The sequence below is a fragment of the Chrysemys picta genome, chromosome 8 (genome assembly GCF_011386835.1).
Source record: "Chrysemys picta bellii isolate R12L10 chromosome 8, ASM1138683v2, whole genome shotgun sequence".
NCBI lineage: Eukaryota > Metazoa > Chordata > Testudines > Emydidae > Chrysemys > Chrysemys picta.
This window is the reverse complement of record NC_088798.1, coordinates 56,611,949-56,630,529: the sequence shown is the minus strand read 5'-3', so window position 1 is coordinate 56,630,529 and position 18,581 is coordinate 56,611,949. Positions and strand designations below refer to the sequence as shown.

The following is an 18,581-nucleotide window of genomic DNA, read 5'->3' as shown; positions in this document are numbered from 1 at the left end:
ACAGGTAAACACAAATACACTTAGCATCTACTCTTGATTTCTATTACTACAAATAAATGTTTAATGATCGCTGGTCTAGGACATCTCTTTGAAACTCACATACAAGTAGATTGTCTTGATTACATTTCGGTATCTCTTGATAAGTTGCTATGGGTCACATACAATTTGACCTGTCTATCAATGTCAGTGGTCCTTGGTGATATTTAGATTGTTGTGGACTCAAACAATGTTTATAGTTTATACTGTGTGTGCACGTGGGTGGTCTTCTAGAGTTGCTGTATGAGATTGTGTTTGGGCACAAAAAATCCTTGAGTATCTCTTTTAACAAGCAGATTCTGTTGTAAACCAATGTGAGTTTGGTGAGTTGTGGATCTGGAAATTTCGTGCTTCAGAAGGTAAATTTAATTGTTACAAATACAGGTCTATAACTAAATCGCCTCTTTTGGAGTCCTATATACAGCATTGAAGGATTGACCATATGCTTCCATATGCTTTAGGGAAATGAGGGAGAGGTATGTTATGCCAGCCTCTGAAACCTCATGTGTAGGCTGTTAGAGGCAGGATACCAGATTTTGATGGACCAGTGGTCTGATCTGGTGTGGCAAATGCAAATTATGCTGGCTGTGTGACAATCACTATCACTGTTGAGCACCACTGACCTAGCATGTGTTGTTTATCTGGCATGAACACTAGATATTCATCAGCCATAGGGAGAGCTTGCCACTGTTCCAAAAAGATTTTTCTCAGCAAGTGTCCTTCATGATGATATCTTGGAAAGCCTAAAATCAGAGTGGGATAGTTAAGAGAAAAGGCGAACAAGTTCTTGTCTGCATGCAAATAAATTGTCTGCTAAGAGCTGGGATTATGGCTGAGCCCCACACTCTGGGATGAGTCTTACTACTGAATGGAACTTACTTGACTGGTTTCTATTTCTGGCTCATGTTTCGGAATTCATGTGTACACTGGTGTTCTTTCCCAGCTGGTGTCTTTGACTCTGTGCTCTTAAGATATACCCATCACTTTTTAAAATGGAAGATTTGGTTGCTACTGCAGATGGTAAATGAGTCTTTGGGGGTAGATTTTCAAAGTCACTTTTGGTGCCTAACTCCCAAGGAAAGCCATTTAAGCCTTTGAAAATGTACCACTTTCATTTTTGTAACTCAAACCTAGCCCAGTTAAAAGTGGGCCATAACAATTTCCCTTCCACCTGTGAATTCCTATAGCTCTCAGCCAACTACCAATTTAAATCCTGCTTTTGTGCTTAATTGCTTGAACCTAGGGTGGTGTGCATATATCTCAGTGAAGTGTTCTACTCTGAACAGTTGTGTATCTTCTGTCTGGCTAGCTCAAATGAAACTAAGCATCAGAAGATGTGTGATCTCTGTTCAAGCTTGCCAGAGCACAAATTCCATTAATGAATTAGTCAGACATGGAATTATTTCTCTGGGGCCACAAATGTTGAGATTGATACAACCCAGCTGTCAGTTAGGAGTTGCTGATGCAGGAAACTCTTTGCCAGCTGAGTTTTTCCTTATTTGTTAAAACTTATCTGTTAAGTTCTTCATTTTGGTGCTTCAGTGGTTGATGTAAAATCTTTTGAGTGCTTGAAAGTTCTGGCCTTTTTAGCGATCTTTTGCTAATAGTACGAATAGGTATCAATTCAAGAAGCCTATAGTGTTTAACTGCTATGGAAGGCTATAGGTCTCATTTAGGATATAACCTAGTCAAGGTGTGCCAAATGGGTTGGCTTTTCCACTCAAATTTCAGGATTGATTGACATGTCTATCAAGGCATGGGGTAAGAGATGCAGTAGCTTTATCACCCTTTAATTCTTGGCCACAATTTTCCTCGTCAAATCTTTCCTTTTCTCTACTGTGTTGTGCCATATGGCTCTGTGGTGGCTGGTCTCATTCAATGGTAATATGTTTGTAAACAATTAGGTGTACAGTGGTTGTACAGCACTAGCTTTCTTCACTCCCTCAAAAGGCTGAGAACATAGTCTTCATGTTTCCAGCCGCCACTGCCTTTAGAGCTTAAAATTGAGCTAATAGAGGAGAAATGGAGACATTGCCCTCTTTTACAGACCGGACGATTTCTTTCACCTAATTGGATTGATAGTTGCAGTCCTCAAATACAAGCACAGATGCAATCCTTTGCTGCTTGACGTGGGGAGAAGAGACTAATGTCCCGGGGTGGGCAAACTTTCTAGCCTGAGGCCTGCATCTTGGTATTGTATGGAGGGCCGGCTAGGGCAGGGGTTTGGGGCTCATGGGGGGGGGGGGGGGAGAAGACTGTTCTGGCTGGGGGTGCAGACTCTGGGGTGGGGCTGGGGATGAGGGGTTTGGGGTGAAGGAGGGTGCTCCGGGCTGTGTTTGAAGGGTGATCAGGGCTGCTGCAGAGGGTTGGGGCTCTGCGGGGGCTCAGGGTTGCAGAATCCGGGCAGCGCTTACCTGAAGCAGTTCCCAGCCAATGGGAGGTGCAGAGCCAGCCCTTGGGGCGGGGGCAGCCTGCGGCGCCCCCTGGCTGCATCCGCTTCCAGGAGCGGAGCAAGGCAAGCCCCCAACCCTGCTCCCTGGCTGGAGCTCGAGGGCTGGATTAAAAGGTCTGATGGGCCGGATGCGGGCCGTAGTTTGCCTACCCCAGTCCTATCCTATAAAACCCCCAGCAGCGGCAGCTTACACCTATGCTGATCCTACAGAGATCTTCCTCTGTGGACCCACAGGAGAACTAATGTGAAATTAGCCAAGCTGTCAGTTTAACTTGTCTGTTGCTGTCATTGCTGAGTGAGTACTGTGTGCAAAAGCAACCAAACAAAAGTGATTCTCCACTGTGGGGTGGGGATGTGGCATGAGACACTCAAGTTTCTGTGCAAAACTTAAACTCATGGGCCTTCTTTGTAAGAAACTAAGATTATTCAGATACTGAATGATGCCATGATTTCCCTATTTTAGCACTCAGCTTGGCTTAACTGTGTGGTTTTGTAGGCCAAACACTTGGTTTTATAGTACCTTTGTTTAACTTAATTTTCAAAGTTGTACATTTTTTTCCAGCTAACTTTGTCCTGAAATGTAGCAAGTGGCTAGGATTTATATAAAACTTTAGACTAGTTTTCTAAAGCTGCTTCAAGTATTTGTTCACCCCTCTGAATATATTGCAATTACATTAGTAAAGTTACAATGTACTTTGAAAACAAAGTTATCATGTTAGCATGGCTTCTAGAGCAAAAAGCAGCTGGAGAATTGAAGCAATTGCTTTCTGGTGCCACAATATTGCTGAAGAATCTTGTGTTATACTAAAGGGAAACCAACTTGTAATATAATAATTTTTGGGGAAAAAATAAGTTAAAAGGTGTTTCAGGTACCACACCTGTCCTGGGTCCCCTTGAAAATATTCTTATTTTATATTCACATTTCTCTGTGTTTTTTAAATGTTTCTCTTCCCTGTTGCTATGTGAGTGATCCAACAAACAGGGAAAATGGCCTATACAGGGGAAAAAGAGAAACTCCCTCGATGCAATGTTGTGAAATACACAAAGTAAATAGTACTTATTTTTTATCAGTTTAAGTAATCTTAATTGTTTCTTGTGACTGTTGTAGGTGAAATACCTCTCAAGAACATGCATGTGTGTGCACACAAATATTGAGGTGCCCTTTAAACAGAAGTATGTGAATATTTTGTATTTTCTGGCACTTAAAATGCTCATCAGTCACAACTGTGTGTGTGAAGTATACATTAAAGTACAAAATATAGCATGTTAGGAAGACTCCTGCAAATGTAAATATGTTGAAATAATTTTACTTAGTTTTGCTGATCTTTCACGTGGAGAATTGAAATTGGGATGAGGTGATGTATTTTAGAAAGTATGCAGGTGTACATTTGTCATTGTTATAACAGTTTGATTCCTGTTGTGGCTGCATGATTCTTTAATCACAAGTGGGTTGTACAATTCGAGTTCATGCACAGATTAGCAAAAGTGAGGAAACATTTGAAGCAATCTGCCAGTTATTAGCTTTGGCCTTCCATGGTTTTAGGTTATGTGGTTCAGCTTAAGTTCATATTACGGTTGTGTTGTATAAATAGAATATATGAAACTTACACTGCAGAGTATGACACATTGCAGCAGGATACTGCTTATTTGATTTAAATCCTGTATGAGTGAGTTCAGCTTTTTAAATTCACACTTATGCATGGGTTTGGTCTTGGTTTAATTAGTCTTTCAAGGTTTATATTGACTGACTGAGTTTCTCTATGCTAAATTCCGTTCCAGTTCTTGTTTAGAAATCCGTGACATTTTGGATGATATCTGAGAATTTGTATGCAGCTAGTTGGTACTCTCAGTGGTTTCTGGATTACTATAAAACAAACATCACTTGGTTCTTATAACACTTTGCCTATCTTGGGTTAAAAATTAATTTGTCTAAATATTCAGTTTGCCATATTGAAAGAGTGCAGGAGCATCATATTTGCATGACTATTCAAATTCTCTAATAAAGCTGGGAGAATGCCTTCATTGCAGTCCTATGTATTTATTCTTTATCCCTATCCTATTACCCCCTCAGAAGAGAGAGCTGCTGAGACAAAAGGGAAGGTTCATAGTTCAGGTATAAAAAGCTTTACTATTGCTGAGATGGTCAGCAGATAGAGGAAGCCCATGTTTTCTATCCAGTTATGTAAAATGATACTGAACACAGACCCATGATTTTCCTGGTCCTTGGAGCAGGTGCTTTTAAATATAAAGCACATATCTTTTATTTTTCTTATTTTAATTTTTGTTCTCATTTGGCAAATAATCTGTTTGGACTGTAGTCAAAAGTGGCCTATCTTGAAAAGTGTTCTCTACACACAGACTTAGTTTACAATGCTCTGTGGTTCACACGTTTCACAGAAATCAGCTCTCTTATGACTGCATTTAAAATCTTGCATCTTACCACTCACTTTTTTTCAGGCTTTTGGAAGATATAGACTTCTTTCATGATTTGAGTATTCTGTTGTGAGTCTGTCTGTTGAAACAAAACGTTTGTAGTTGATCAAAGACTGCGAGAATGATGATCCTGCCTTAGAGGTAAACTAGCAAAAAGAAATAAATTCCAGTTCTGAAGCAGGACTAACTGAACAGATATTCTTAAGGGCTGTTGACATGATGATGTGAGTAAAGGTTTTTTAGCAGAGGTATTTTCATTCTCTTGGAATAATATTTACCTTTCTGTGTTAACAGCCAAACTATATACCAAATGACATTTTAATGGAGGGTCATAATTTTAGTATGGATACTTGTGGAGTGGGAAGTTTTATCTCTTCACTTTTAACTGCTATTAAAAGATGTAGGGCATCAGTTATTAGGACACTTCTATATTTTTACAAAAACAATTATTTGTTTGCTTTGTCCACATGAATCAATATTCTGTTTGTGAATCCTGCAGAGATCAGGCTCTTTTGTAAAATGCAAGTGTATTTTTCTTGAAAAGGGTGAAAACCTAGCAATTAAATAGGGGATGAAAGTCTCCTCTTTTGTGCCAGACAGTCATACTGAGCTGTTTCTTTAGATTCAGGTTTTTTAATTACCAGATATTCTTTTCTAAAATCCATTCACCTAGGAAACTCTGTTCAGATGTGGCATTTTGCTTTCTCTAAAATGCTGCTCTTCATCTAACTTTCACCTGAAGCGCAGTAAATCAAATGATTTTCGTAGGGCCACACAGCAAGACTATGATTTAGCCTGATAGACCATTCATTCTGCAGCTGTCTTCTCATTCATAGCTCTAATTCTTAGATGACCCTCCTTATTGTGTAATATGATGTGTAACTATATTAGGTAATACTTTTCAGACGCTGGGAGCTGAGACACATAGCCGGACAAAGGTGCACAGTAATCCATCAGTGATGCGTTGGAACCTGAGCTAAAGACAACAAGCAAAATTCAGATTTAGTGTAAATGGGCATAACTCCATGGAAGTCAGAATTGCGTCTGCATACATAATGTCTGAGTTTAGGCCTGTGTGGTGGTCTCAAGCTAAAAACTATTAAGTCTTTGTACCTCCAAAGGCATTTTGGGGTTTGTAAGTGAGGGCAGGGAAGCTTTTAAAATGCTAAGCATAAAATATTTGACACTGAAATTTGGCATTAACCAAGTCCTCTGAAAAGTGACACCTGGTCCACCAGTAGAATTGGATGCCTATCAGATTACTTGATTTCTGTCTTCATGGGGATGGATTTCTTGCGCATCTGAATAGTAAGTAGCTGTTGCTGGCATGGGTAATTTTCCTAATTAAGAAATCAGCCTTTACAGTAGATGAGCATTGTCACAGTGAGGCATTGGGTCTAGTCCCATCTGTGGTTAATCAGCTGCTTCCCAGCTGAGGCTCAGAGGCCAGGGATCCGGTGATATCTTCAAGATAGATCACCCCCACCGTACCCTCATTTAAAAACCAGCAAGTAGCTCGGTTGAGGAGGAGACTGGGGAGTAGGTAAGCTCCTGCAGGAGACTTTAGGTCAAAGGAAAGAGCCCAGTGTATGGGTGACTGACTGGTTTTCATAGTGGTTTGCAGGCAGCATCTTAGGAAGGAGAAGAGCAGAGGCTCATCTTGACTCCCTGGCAGCTGTGGAGTCTAATCCTGTAGAGAGTAGACAGGCTCACTGCAAAAGACCCCACATCCAAGGGAAAGGACATGGTAGACGTATTGAACTTGCGTTAAATGATTTTACTCTGAAAAAATAAAACCGAGGCCTTAAGAAAAAGGACTGAAGTCCTGTGACTGGATAGAGGGCTTTCAGCCAGTAATAATCCATCAATTTACACATGTTCATTTTTTTTCTGGTTTTGATGATGGTAGAGGTCATTCATGGCAAACTAAGCTCTCTAGAAATTACACTACGTCAATAGTGATGATTGGCAATTGGAAGTGTAGACTGGCATTTAAATCTGGAAATGGTTAAAACTACACCTGCGATTTGTGTCACATGCAGAACAACTTCAGTTTTCAAATTCATTAAAGATGGTCTGAGAACTTTGTGTAACCTTAACGTTTGTCTTGGAGAAGATCCCAGCCTACTTTGTTAAATAGCTTCAGTTCAAAGGTCAAATTTCCTTTCAAAAGACCTGCATGTCTTTTAACATTGGTTTTTTGTTTTGTTTTTGGTATCTTGGAATTTTTTTCCTTTGGTAGGGTTAGAACAGACTGAGTATATGGCCAGTGTTGGTTGGAAAAGCAAATTGGTGATTGGATTATGCTGTTAACAGAGCTTCTTGGCTATTTAAAATACAGTAACTGTTTTCTACAATTTTCTTTCCATAGTGATGCAGCAAGCAACAAAGGAGAATAGAAATATGTGAGTATGCAGAGTTAATCCTGGCCTTCTTTTGGGGCTAACCAATAGGAAAGACCAGGCCAGCTATTCTTCCTTCACCCCACTTGGGTAGAGGGGAGGAATTCCAATTAGATATAATGTGCCATCCACGGTGTCATTAAAAAAAAAAAAAGTAGTATAGCAGTGACTGCCACTATTAAGGTTTCCATTTTAATGTTTTTACTGTCTGAATCAAGGTTAGAGGTATTAATCTGCATCTACACTAGGAAAAAGGTTGTGCTTAGGTCGCATGTTGTTAACCCTGACTTAATCTTGACCTCTTCTAATCTAAATAAAACCCTACCGAAAGTGGGGGGTGGGGGTGGGGGGAAGAGAAGGACCTGCTAAAAGGAGTGATCAGAAGTAGGAGGAGAGGACAAAGGGAACCATGGGAAGACATGATTGGTGCATGTGTTTATGTGAGAGTGACCATGTCAGATGCAGCTAGGAGGTCAAAAGATGAGGATAGAATACAGACCCCTATAATTTAGCATGGAAGAAGTCATTAAAGATCTTGGGGAGGCCAATTATGGAGTGGGTAGAGTTAAAGACAGACTGGCAGAAATCCAGGATGGTGGTGTAAGATGGGTATTTGAGAAAATGTCTTGCAGGCAAGTGGGATAAAATATTTCTTTTAGGTTGGAGAGACTACTAGAGTTTGCTTTTGTTTTGAAGGAAGCAGGCCAAAACAGTGAGAGGTTGGAAGGGGAGGTTAGATGAGTATGAAGAAGTAGAAGGAAGGAATGAGGTAGAGAGCGAGTGAGAGAACTCAGTATTCTATAACAGGAGCTTTGGTGGAGGTCAGAGAAGGATCTCTGACTTTCAGAGAACAGAGAAGGAGCAGTGTTTAGAGAAGGCTATAGTGAGTGTCTGCTTTGGTGAGAGGGAAAGTTAATCCAGGGCTTGAGATCAAACAAGGTGAGGGCAAAGAGGGAGGTGGTAAATGGGACAGATGGGATATTAATGTGGAATTTGAAGTCACCAGTAATGAAATGGGAGGGAGAGCCAGGTACCAGAGGAAGGTGGTTGGGATGAAGTTGGATGGAAATAGTGGCTGAAAGCTGCATAAAGTGGAAGGGAGACTAGAGTTGGATGGCAGATAGCTTGAAGGAGGAGTAGGAAATGGGAGAAGAGAAGGCTGTTTCGAAGTGACAGGAAAAGGAGATGAAAAGTCCAACATCTCTGCATTCCTTTGGGGACTCCTTGAAGCAGGGTGTGTGTAGGAGAATGGTTAGATGCAGTGTTTTAGCCATGTCGGTCCCAAGATATTAGAGACACAGATGGATGAGATAATATCTTTTATTGGACCGACTTCTCTCACCAACAGAACAGTTAGAGTAAGCTAGTGAAGGGATCCAGGTTTCCGTGAGTGCCAGGAGATGGAGGGGAAAGAAGTGAAAGGTTGTGAATGGCAATTAACTTTATAAAGAGATGTTTCTGAAGGAGTGGGGGTAGGGGGATGGGAGGGACGAGGCCTGAGTGGATGTGAAGTTTGAAGGAGAGAGTCCAGAGGGATAGAGGTGGGAATGCAAGGATGGTGAGGGTTGATGCAAGAAGGAAGAAGTGGTAATAAGGGAGAATGTGAAGGTGAGAAGGTACAGCTGTTGGGGAGCAGTAGAAAGGGAGAAAGTAAAAGGGGAGGAAAGAAAGGAGGAGACATAAGATAGTAACAGGAGAAGTATGATGAGTGTCTAGGTGGCAGATAATGACAATGGTTGGTAAAGAACAATCAATAGGTTTGTTGGGAGCAGACCATCAATTAATATAGACAAGAACAATCAAGCAAATTGGGCAAAGAAATCAATTTTGCTAAACAAATAACAATTACCAGAACAGTAGGAGCAAGCCACAGCATGAGCAGTTATCTTAGTTGTGCAGTGAAAAATTATGTACAGAACCTTAATTTTGCCCTCTTTTGAACATATAAATGATGCTATTTTTAAAATACAATAAAATATTACTTTTTCTACAATGTTAAATATGCATTTGTGGCTTGTCCCAGTACTGTGTTCTTTTCTGCATGTCACACAATCCATGAATCATTTTTATGAAAGTACACAGTAAGTAATTCTTTAACAGTACAATTGAAACTGTAAGTGAAAATGTGCTGATATATAGATCACCTAAATTTTCAGTTAACAGCCTCATCTTTTGATCTACATGTAAAGAATCCTATGCTGCTGGTTTGAAAAAAAATTATTGAAATACACAAGTGAAGCAAATGTATGTTAAAATATATCCGAGTAAGATAATGGACCCTTGTGACAAACATTTTACATGCTTGTAACTCAGAATTACAAGATTCCACATTTATCAGATTGCACCTTTTCATCTTGCACCATGGCCTGGTTACGTTTCAAAAGTTTTTGACATGGAGGTTGGCTTACGTAGTACACTTATTTTGAGTTGCCTGAAAGGTTGGTGGATCAGGTGCCTGCAGCGAGCATAGAATGTGATAGTCTGACTATTAGAGGATGGCAGTGGGAGATCTGTTCTCATGCTGCTTCACATTCTTCATTAACTGCCTGTGATGGTGTGGGGCTTTTTTAGTGTTGACATTTCAAGCTCTTTTAGCAAGCTGGGTGCAATGTAAAGTATCTTACCAAGGTTGGCATATCAGAAGTGTGGGGCTTTTGCTCTCAAGAAGTGGCAGAACTGGTAAGTAAATTTTTGCCTTTTGGACTCTGAAGCAGCCCAAAATCTCTTGAATACCCTATTCCTGTACATTCAAAATTCTGCAAGTTTTTGGGCTTTGTAGAAAGGTATTCAGATACTATTATTAAAAAATGATTTTAGAAAGGCATTGTAATAAATTTAAAATATTTGTCAACATCTGGACCTGTTAAAGGTTGTACTTTACACATGTAAAGCCTTAAATGTTGGACTCTGTCATGGCATTTGGTCAGTTGAGTTGAACAGTAGGCTTTATCCAGATGTGAACTTGAGGGAGGAAAGAAGATCTTCCAGGCCCAACCTCCTTTGGAATGCTTTCCTCCCTTCTGGTCACTTTGTGTACTAAAGTATGTTGGTAGCTTTTCCTGGTAATGTCTTCCTCCCCCCCCCCCTTTGAATGTGTATTTTTGTAAGTGATGTGACAAATACTTCAATTTCCTGCAATATCTTTGGGAGATCTTATTGAATTAATAACTTTGGTGTCCATTGTGTTATAAATGCAAAGTTTATGTATTATTGTGGGATTGTATGTAACTTCTCTGTGGGGAGATGTGGCCAGTGTAAACCCCAGGAAGTGTTATGAGCTTCAAAGGACTATCTTAAACAATGTGCCAGACAAGAGAACTTTCTGGGCAAGAAAGTTAAGTAGGTTTCCTAGGAAACACCTGCGGGGAGAGAAATGCAAATTCCCATCTCCGGTCCCAACCTTTTGAGGGTGTGCCCTGAGGAGAGAACTGCTGTTTGACTGATCAGCTGTTCGGGGTCTCTGAATATCAATGACCCAAGCTATATAAAGGAAAGGCTAACCTATGCATATGTGTGTTTGTTCTGAACTCATGTCTGCTATGAACTTATGAACCGAAAATTCCTTGGTTGGATTTGAAAGACTGGTCACCTATCAGAGCCCTTGAGTTGGGGGTGATCTCTGGTAAACTCATTAGCATGTGTGTAGCTTTTTATTGTTTTTAATGTTTTCTGTGTAATACTTTCACTTTAAGAATAAATGTGCTTGCTTAGGAGGGGCTGTGTGGTAACTTATAACTGTGGGCAGTTACACTGTTTATAGCATCTGAGGAGGATAAAATAAAGCAGGTCTACTTAGGCATAAGAACGGCCATACTGTGTCAGACCAAAGGTCCATCTAGCCCAGTATCCTGTCTTTCAACAGTGGCCAATGCCAGGTGCCCCAGGGGGAATGAACGGAGTAGGTAATCAAGTGATCCATCCAGTCACCCATTCCGAGCTTCTGGCAAACAGAAGCTAGGGACAACATCCCTGCCCATCCTGGCTAATAGCTATTGATGGACCTATCCTCCATGAACTTATCTAGTTCTTTTTTGAACCCTGTTATAGGCCTTGTCTACACTACTCCAGCTACGTTATTCATGTAGCTGGAGTTAACATAGCTTAGGTTGACTTACTGTGGTGTCCACACCATGCTGCATCGATGGGAGATGCTGTCCCATCGACTTACCTTAATCTTCTCATTCCGGTGGAGTACCGGAGTCGACCGGAGAGCACTCTGTGGTTGATTTAGCGGGTCTTCACTAGACCTGCTAAATCAGGCCCTGTTGCATTGATCGCAGCAGTGTCAATCCCTGGTAAGTGTAGACATGGCCATAGTCTTGACCTTCACTACATCGTCTGGCAAGGAGTTCATTTATGAATATGTTAAATATGACTGTTCCCAGTACAGACCCCTTGGGGACCCAACTATTTACCTCTGTCCATTCTGAAATCTGACCATTTATTCCTATCCTTTCTTCCCTATCTTTTAACCAGTTACCAATCCATGAGAGGACTTTCCCTCTTATCCCATGACAGCTTACTTGGCTTAAGAGCCTTTGGTGAGGGACCTTGTCAAAGGTCTTCTCAAAATCTAAAGTACACTATATCCACTGGATCCCCCTTGTCCACATGCTTGTTGACCCCTCAAAGAATTCTAGTGGATTGGTGAGGCGTGGTTTCCCTTTACAAAAAACATGTTGACTCTTCCCCAACAAATTATATTCATCTATGTGTCTCACAATTGATCTTTACTATAGTTTCAACCAGTTTGCCCGCTACTGAAGTCAGGTTTACCTGCCTGTAATTGCTGGAATCACCTCTGGAGCCCTTTTTAAAAATTGGTGTCACATTAGCTATCCTCCAGTCATTTGGTATAGAAGCTGATTTAAATGATAGGTTACAAACTACAGTTAGTAGTTATGCAATTTCACATTTGAGTCCCTTCAGAGCTCTTGGGTGAATACTGTCTGGTCCTGGTGATATATTACTATATAATTAATCAATTTGATCCAAAACCTCCTCTAATGGCACCTCAATCTGGGACAGTTCCTCAGATTTGTCACCTAAAAAGAATGGCTCAGGTTTGGGAATCTCCCTCACATCTTCAGCTGTGAAGACTGATGCAAAGAATTCATTTAGTTTCTCCACAATGGCCTTATCGTCCTTGAGTGTTCCTTTAGCATCGTGATTGTCCAGTGGCTCCACTGGTTGTTTAGCAGGCTTTCTGCATCTGATGTACTTAATAAGAAATTTCTATTACTGTTTCCGTGTTTGGCTAACTGTTGTTCAAATTCTTTTTTGGTCTTACTAATTATATTTTTACACTTCATTTGCCAGAGTTTATACTCCTTTCTATTTTCCTCACTAGGATTTAACTTCCACTTTTTAAAGGATGCATTTTTTCATCTCTCACTGCTTTTTACTTTATTTAGCCTCAGCAGCAGTTTTTTGGTTCTCTTACTGTATTTTTTAATTTGGGGTATACATTTAAGTTGAGCCTCTACTATGGTGTCTTTAAAAAGTTTCCATGCAGCTTGGAGGGATTTCACTTTTGGCATTCTAGCTTTTTAATTTCTGTTTAACTAACTTCCTCATTTTTGTGTAGTCCCCCTTTCTGAAATTAAATGCTAAAGTGTTGGGCCACTGTGTTGTTTTCCCTGCCATAGAGATTCTATAATACAGTTTGGTTCATTTAAGATTTTTACTTAATTTGATTCTACGCTTTCTTTCATGTATAGTGTCACTCCCCTCCCAGCACGACCTGTTCTGTCCTTCCGATATATTTTGTACCTTGGTATTACTGTATGCCAGTGATTAGCCTCATTCCACCAATAAATCTTCTGCTAAGGGATGTATCTGTCTGAACCATGTGTTCCTCCGCACCTGTCGGCTTTTCCCCAGCCCTTAGTTTAAAAACTGCTCTAGGACCTTTTTAATTTTAAATGCCAGCAATCTGGTTCCGTTTGGTTTAGGTGGAGCGCCCATCCTTGTTGTGTAGGCTCCCCCTTTCCCAAAAGTTTCCCCAACTCCTAATCCACACGTTGAGACCCTGCAGGCAGTCTGACTTGCTGAGGAACTCCATGTAGGTAGGGAACTGTGCCATCTGACAAAGGTCAGGAGGGTGAGAGATACAGGTTTTCAAGAGAGGTGATAGCTGTGTAGCCAGAAGCCTAAAAATGGCTGCCCTTGCTAGATCATCTATTGGTAAATATAGTTACAGTTGCCCTGAACTGTGACAATTGATTTATTTCATTGATTGATTTGGGGTAGGGATTTATTTTATTTTGGGCTAGAGTCCTGTAGCTTTTCCATGTTTTTTGTTGGTAAATTATGCTATCCAGTAGAAGGTCCAACACCCTTGTCAAGGCTTCCAGGTGAACTGATTTAGCCCCCTTTTAACTCAAGTGCACCCAGGGGTGAAAGTAACTCAAAGGACTTGCCGGTACTCCAGAGTCCCGAGGAGGGGCGTGGCCTCCACTGGAAGAGGCGTGGCCTCCACCGGAAGAGGCAGGGCCTTTAAATCCACAGGCCCTTTAAATCAGGATTTAAAGGGCCCGGGGCTAGGGCTGTGGTAGCAGCAGCTGGGAGCCCCAAGCTCTTTAAATCACCCCCTGAGCTCCCAGCTGCAGAGTGTGGCTGAGAGCCCTGGGGTTCGGGGGCAATTTAAAGGGCCTCTAGCTGCTGCTACCACAGTGGAGCCCCGGGCCCTTTAAATTGCTGACAGAGCCCCGGGGCTCCAGCAGCAGGGCCCGGGACTCCGGCTGCCGCTACCCTCCAGGGCCCTTTAAATGGTCTCTGGAGCCCTGGGGTAGCGTCGGGAGGTCTCCGGTGGCTATTTAAAGGGCCCGGGGTGGTAGAGGCAGCGGGAGCCCTGAACCCTTTCAGTAGCCACCAGAGCCCTGCCGCTGCTACCCCAGGGCTCCAGCAGGCTCCGGGGGCTATTTAAAGGGCCCGGGCTCCCACTGCCTCTACTGTCCCAGGCTCTTTAAATTGTCCCCGGAGCCCTGGGGGTAGCGGCAGTGGGGCTCCAGCGGCGATTTAAAGGGCCTGGGGCAGTAGCGGTGGCAGGAGCCCTGGGCCCTTTAAATCGCCACCCGAGCCCTGCCGCCGCTACCCCGGGGCTCTGGCGGCAATTTAAAGGGCCCTGGGCTCCAGCCCTTTAAATTGCTGCCTCAGGAAGCCGGTCCACCCCGATATGGCACACCAGCTCTTGCCTGCAGGGGCGGCAGGTTTGTAGAAATTTTGGTGGTGCCCAGAACCTGCCCCTACCCAAACTCTGCCTCCCTCAAACTCCACCCCCCACCTGCCCAAGGCTCTGGGAGGGAGTTTGGGTGGGGGGAGGAGGTCTGTGGTGCAGGCCCTGGGCTGGGGCAGGGGACTGGGGTGCAGGAGGGGTGCCCTGGGACTGGAGCCAGAGAGGAGGACTCTCCCCAGCCCTCTCCCTACAGGCAGCAGCGAGCTCTGGGGTAGGGGCCCCCTCCTCCCCCCCGGCAGCACACTCATCCCCCCCACTGCCACTGCATGTGCTCCTTGGGGCCCTCTCAGGTCCAGGAATCCCCCTCACCTCCCCTGTGGTGGGTGCCATGCTGGGGGGCTTGCTATCACATGTGCGCCTCCTCCCCTGCTGCTGCTCCTCACTGTAGCCTCACTGGAGGTGGGGGATGGGGCTGCCCCTTGCCCAGCGTGGGGCAAAAGCAGTGACTGCGGGCAGGGGGGCGGCTGTACTAGTGGAGAGTCCCACCGGAAAATGAAAGGGTCTGAGGGGGAAGGGCAGCCTTCCCTGGCAGTAGTGGAGGAGGGCACTAAGACCCTGCCACGACAGTTAATGCAGGCAGGCTGCATGGAGCTTCAGGGGAGAGACACAGGGAAGCTCTGCTCCAGCCGGATCCAGGGAGGTGCACGGATCCAGGGAGGTGCACGGGGGCAGCAAAGGGGGACCAGGGCACACGCAGGGGACGCGCCGGGGGGGGGGGGGGGCGGGGGCAGCAGGTGGGGCCAGGCGGGAGACCCGGCCCCGAACATTCATGAAGCCGGACCCTCAATATTGCTGGAGCCAGGAGGAGGAGTCAGAGAGGGAGAGAGTGCTCCATTTTCTTGCCGGTACGTTACTGCACCTTTTCTTACCGGTCCTCCCTATCGGCCCGTACCAGCTTACTTTCACCTCTGAGTGCACCCCTTAGATGACATATCTGCCTTCCTGGACTTCACTGTGGGTGAAAGCACATGGTTCAATCACTCTCAGACTGGATCTCTGGTCTCAAGACCCCTGCTCCCAACATGTTAAACACAGGTCCAGCTCTGTTTTGATACATGTAAAAGTTTCCCTTCAGGAGCCTCTGACAACATAAGTTTGTATTGAGAAGACAGAAATGGAGTCTTCAAAACAAAGCATTATGTATTCATTCCTCAAAGGTACAAAGCATGTAGGGCAGAGGGAATAAACAATAAAAGGCCTGCACACATTTCTTAAATCTTCATCCATTCACCTCAATCTAACTAATGCAATCTCTGGTGGGGAGAGAGAGTGAGGTGGAAACTGCAGAGCCTATGTGTTTTGTCTAGGGATGTAAAAGGTTAACTGATAAGCATTAGGCTTAACCTTAACGCTAAAGCCCCACAGCTAGCCATGCTGTGCTGGCCAGAGCACGCCAGGCTGGATCCCGGCCGCCCTGGGCTGGGCAGGCTGGAGTAACCCCGGCCCCAGCCGGCGGGATTCCGGCCCCTGCCACCCCGTGCCGGCTGCTGCTGGAATGACATTGGTTAACAGTTAATTATTAGTCAGTTAACTGGTTAACAGTTGATATTAATTAATCAGTTAACCGGTATATACCGGTATTAAGCGGTTAACCCAGGGGCAGCCCACCTGAGCCTGAGAAGGATCCAGAATTTACCAATGTACATTGCCAAAGAGCCACACTAATATGTCAGTAGCCCCCCCTTAGCTTCCCCACTCCAACCTGCAGCGCCTCCTGCCCGCCGGCAGCCCCACCAATCAGTGCCTCTCACTCCCTCCCCATGCCTCCTACCCGCTGCAATCAGCTGTTATGCAGTGCACAGGAGGCTCTGGTGGGGAGGGGGGAAGAGTGAGGGCATAAGGCTTGGGGGAAGGGGTGGAATGGGGGCAGGGCCTGGGGTGGGGCAGAGCAGGGGGTTTGAGCACTCCCTAGCACATTGGAAAGTTGGCATCTGTAGCTCCAGCCCTGGAGTCAGTGCCTATGCAAGGAGCTGCATATTAACCTATGAAGAGCCGCATGCAGCTCCAGAGCCACAGGTTGACCACCCCTGGATTAACCGGTTAACTTTTTTAACCAATATTTACATCCCTTGTTTTGTCAGCCTGTCAGCTTTTCACTCGCACAGTTGGGCAGCATCTCCCAGTTCACCAAATGCCTTCCCGTTTCTAGGGTCTTTGAGGTTTTTTCTTTTGGCTTAACCTCGGGCAGAGTAAACCATTCTAGAGTAAACTGATGGGGGTCAGTCAGGTAGCTTCTTCCCCACCAATGGCCTAAGTATTGTCTTTGTTGCTTGGAAGGTGTGTATCTGTGGCTGTCTTATCTTTGCTAGTGTTTTGTTTTCTGTATGTTTCCACAGTTACAAATTGTTTTGATTTAACACCATAGCAGGTAAACCCTCATAAACAAATACCATATTAATTAAAAATACTTTCCAATTCATCATAGCCCTTGAGGGCTTAGACTATTAGAAAAATTTCTCAAGGGAAACTCACTCAACACCTTCAAAAGGCAAACCGGGGAACTTAAATTCATAACTCTGGTAGACACCAAAAGCCATGGATTTAACAGGGACACTGGTTTTATGGCTCATTACAACAATTTGTACAACAACACTGCCTGCTACCCTTAATTGCCCATTTCTAATCCTTTGTGTAATAGTCTAACCCGCCAATTGCTTACTTCATTTCAAGTGATCGCCTCCCACATGATAACCCTTCTGTTTAACAATCTGTCCCAACTTGTGTTTAGCTCAGACACTCTGTTTCCTTCCCCAGACCTGAAGAGTTCAGTGTAACTCGAAAGCTTGCATCTTCCACCTACAGAAGTTGGTCCATTTAAAAGATATTACCTACCTATCTTGTGTCTCTCATATCCTGGAACCAACATGGTTACAACAATACTGCAAAGAAAATTTTTTAACTGTTAAATTTGCATACTTTCAAAAAATACATTTTTAAAAGAAAAATGCCAAACAAATGGTGTGCTGGCTTACATCCTTAGATGAGTCTCAACAGATTTTGTGACTACTGATGTTTTATCCTTTTTTGGCTGAAGACCTAATGACAAGATGCAGTATGTGATTACTCCAGGCTGTTCTCTGAATTCAGCCAGTTCTTGTTTGAAGTGCTAAAAGACTGGAGCCAAAACTTTCTCACTCTGGGTGGGTGTCTAAGCAAGTGGTCTGACTTGGAGAGGTGTTGAATCTCTCTTGCTCCTATTGAGATCAATAGCAACTGTGGACACCTGTGAAAATTTGGTCACTTATTTAGGCTTCTAATTTAAAATACAAGTCTGAAAAACTTGTCTAGAGCTACACAGGCCAAAGATCTTGTTAAATCTACTGATTCTGTGAAGGAAAAAGAAGTCAGCAGATGTGTTTCCATCTGATAAGACTGTTTGCGTGGGCTAATGTGAACTGCTTTTAAAATCATTGCTCCAGGCATCTTATTCTAAAACAGACTTCTGGACTATGATTCTGTTTAAATACAATAGACACATTTTGAGAAATTATAGCACGTTAATTTTAACCTCAAGGGTATGTGTTTTCAGTCAGGGAAATGAAAACTATTGCAGTATTTAGAAACTACTTCCAGGTTCTGGTGGCAAAGATGTTCCTGATTTTTGATAAAAGGAGCTTCCCTCTGTGTGGAATAGATCACTTTAGGAAATGTGCCAGTCTACTGTCTACATCAGTGGTTTGTAGATTAATTTGAATTTGCAGTTGTATTTGCATATTCTTTTGAAAATGTATTAAACATTTTTCTGCTACAAAAGAAATATGGTTGACCTATGCTATGCAACTCCAGCTACGTGAATAATGTAGCTGGAGTCAACGTACCTTAGGTCGAGTTGCCGCGGGGCCTACACCGTGGGGGGTTGCTCTCCCATCGACTTACCTTACTCTTCTTATCGGGGGTAGAGTACAGGGGTCAACTGGAGAGCTATCTGCTTTCGATTTTGGGTGGGCCTTCACTAGACCCGCTAAATCGACTGTTGGTGGATCGATCTCAGAGCATCGATCCTGGCTGTAGTGTAGCCTAA

At 43.5% G+C, this 18,581-nt stretch overlaps 1 protein-coding gene across 3 annotated transcripts in view; it reads left to right on the top strand.

The window, feature by feature from the left end:
• The window catches only part of XPR1 (xenotropic and polytropic retrovirus receptor 1), a 252,139-nt gene that overhangs the window by 27,493 nt on the left and 206,065 nt on the right, over positions 1-18,581 (top strand). Inside the window, exon 1 of one of the 3 annotated variants that reach the window (XM_065554520.1) lies at positions 15,315-15,405. The exons of the other annotated variants lie outside the window; for them this stretch is intronic. Coding sequence (XP_065410592.1) covers positions 15,330-15,405 — 76 coding nt within the window. The 5' untranslated portion in view covers positions 15,315-15,329. Of the gene's footprint in view, positions 1-15,314; positions 15,406-18,581 lie in introns of those variants that run through there. 3 annotated transcript variants of the gene reach the window in all.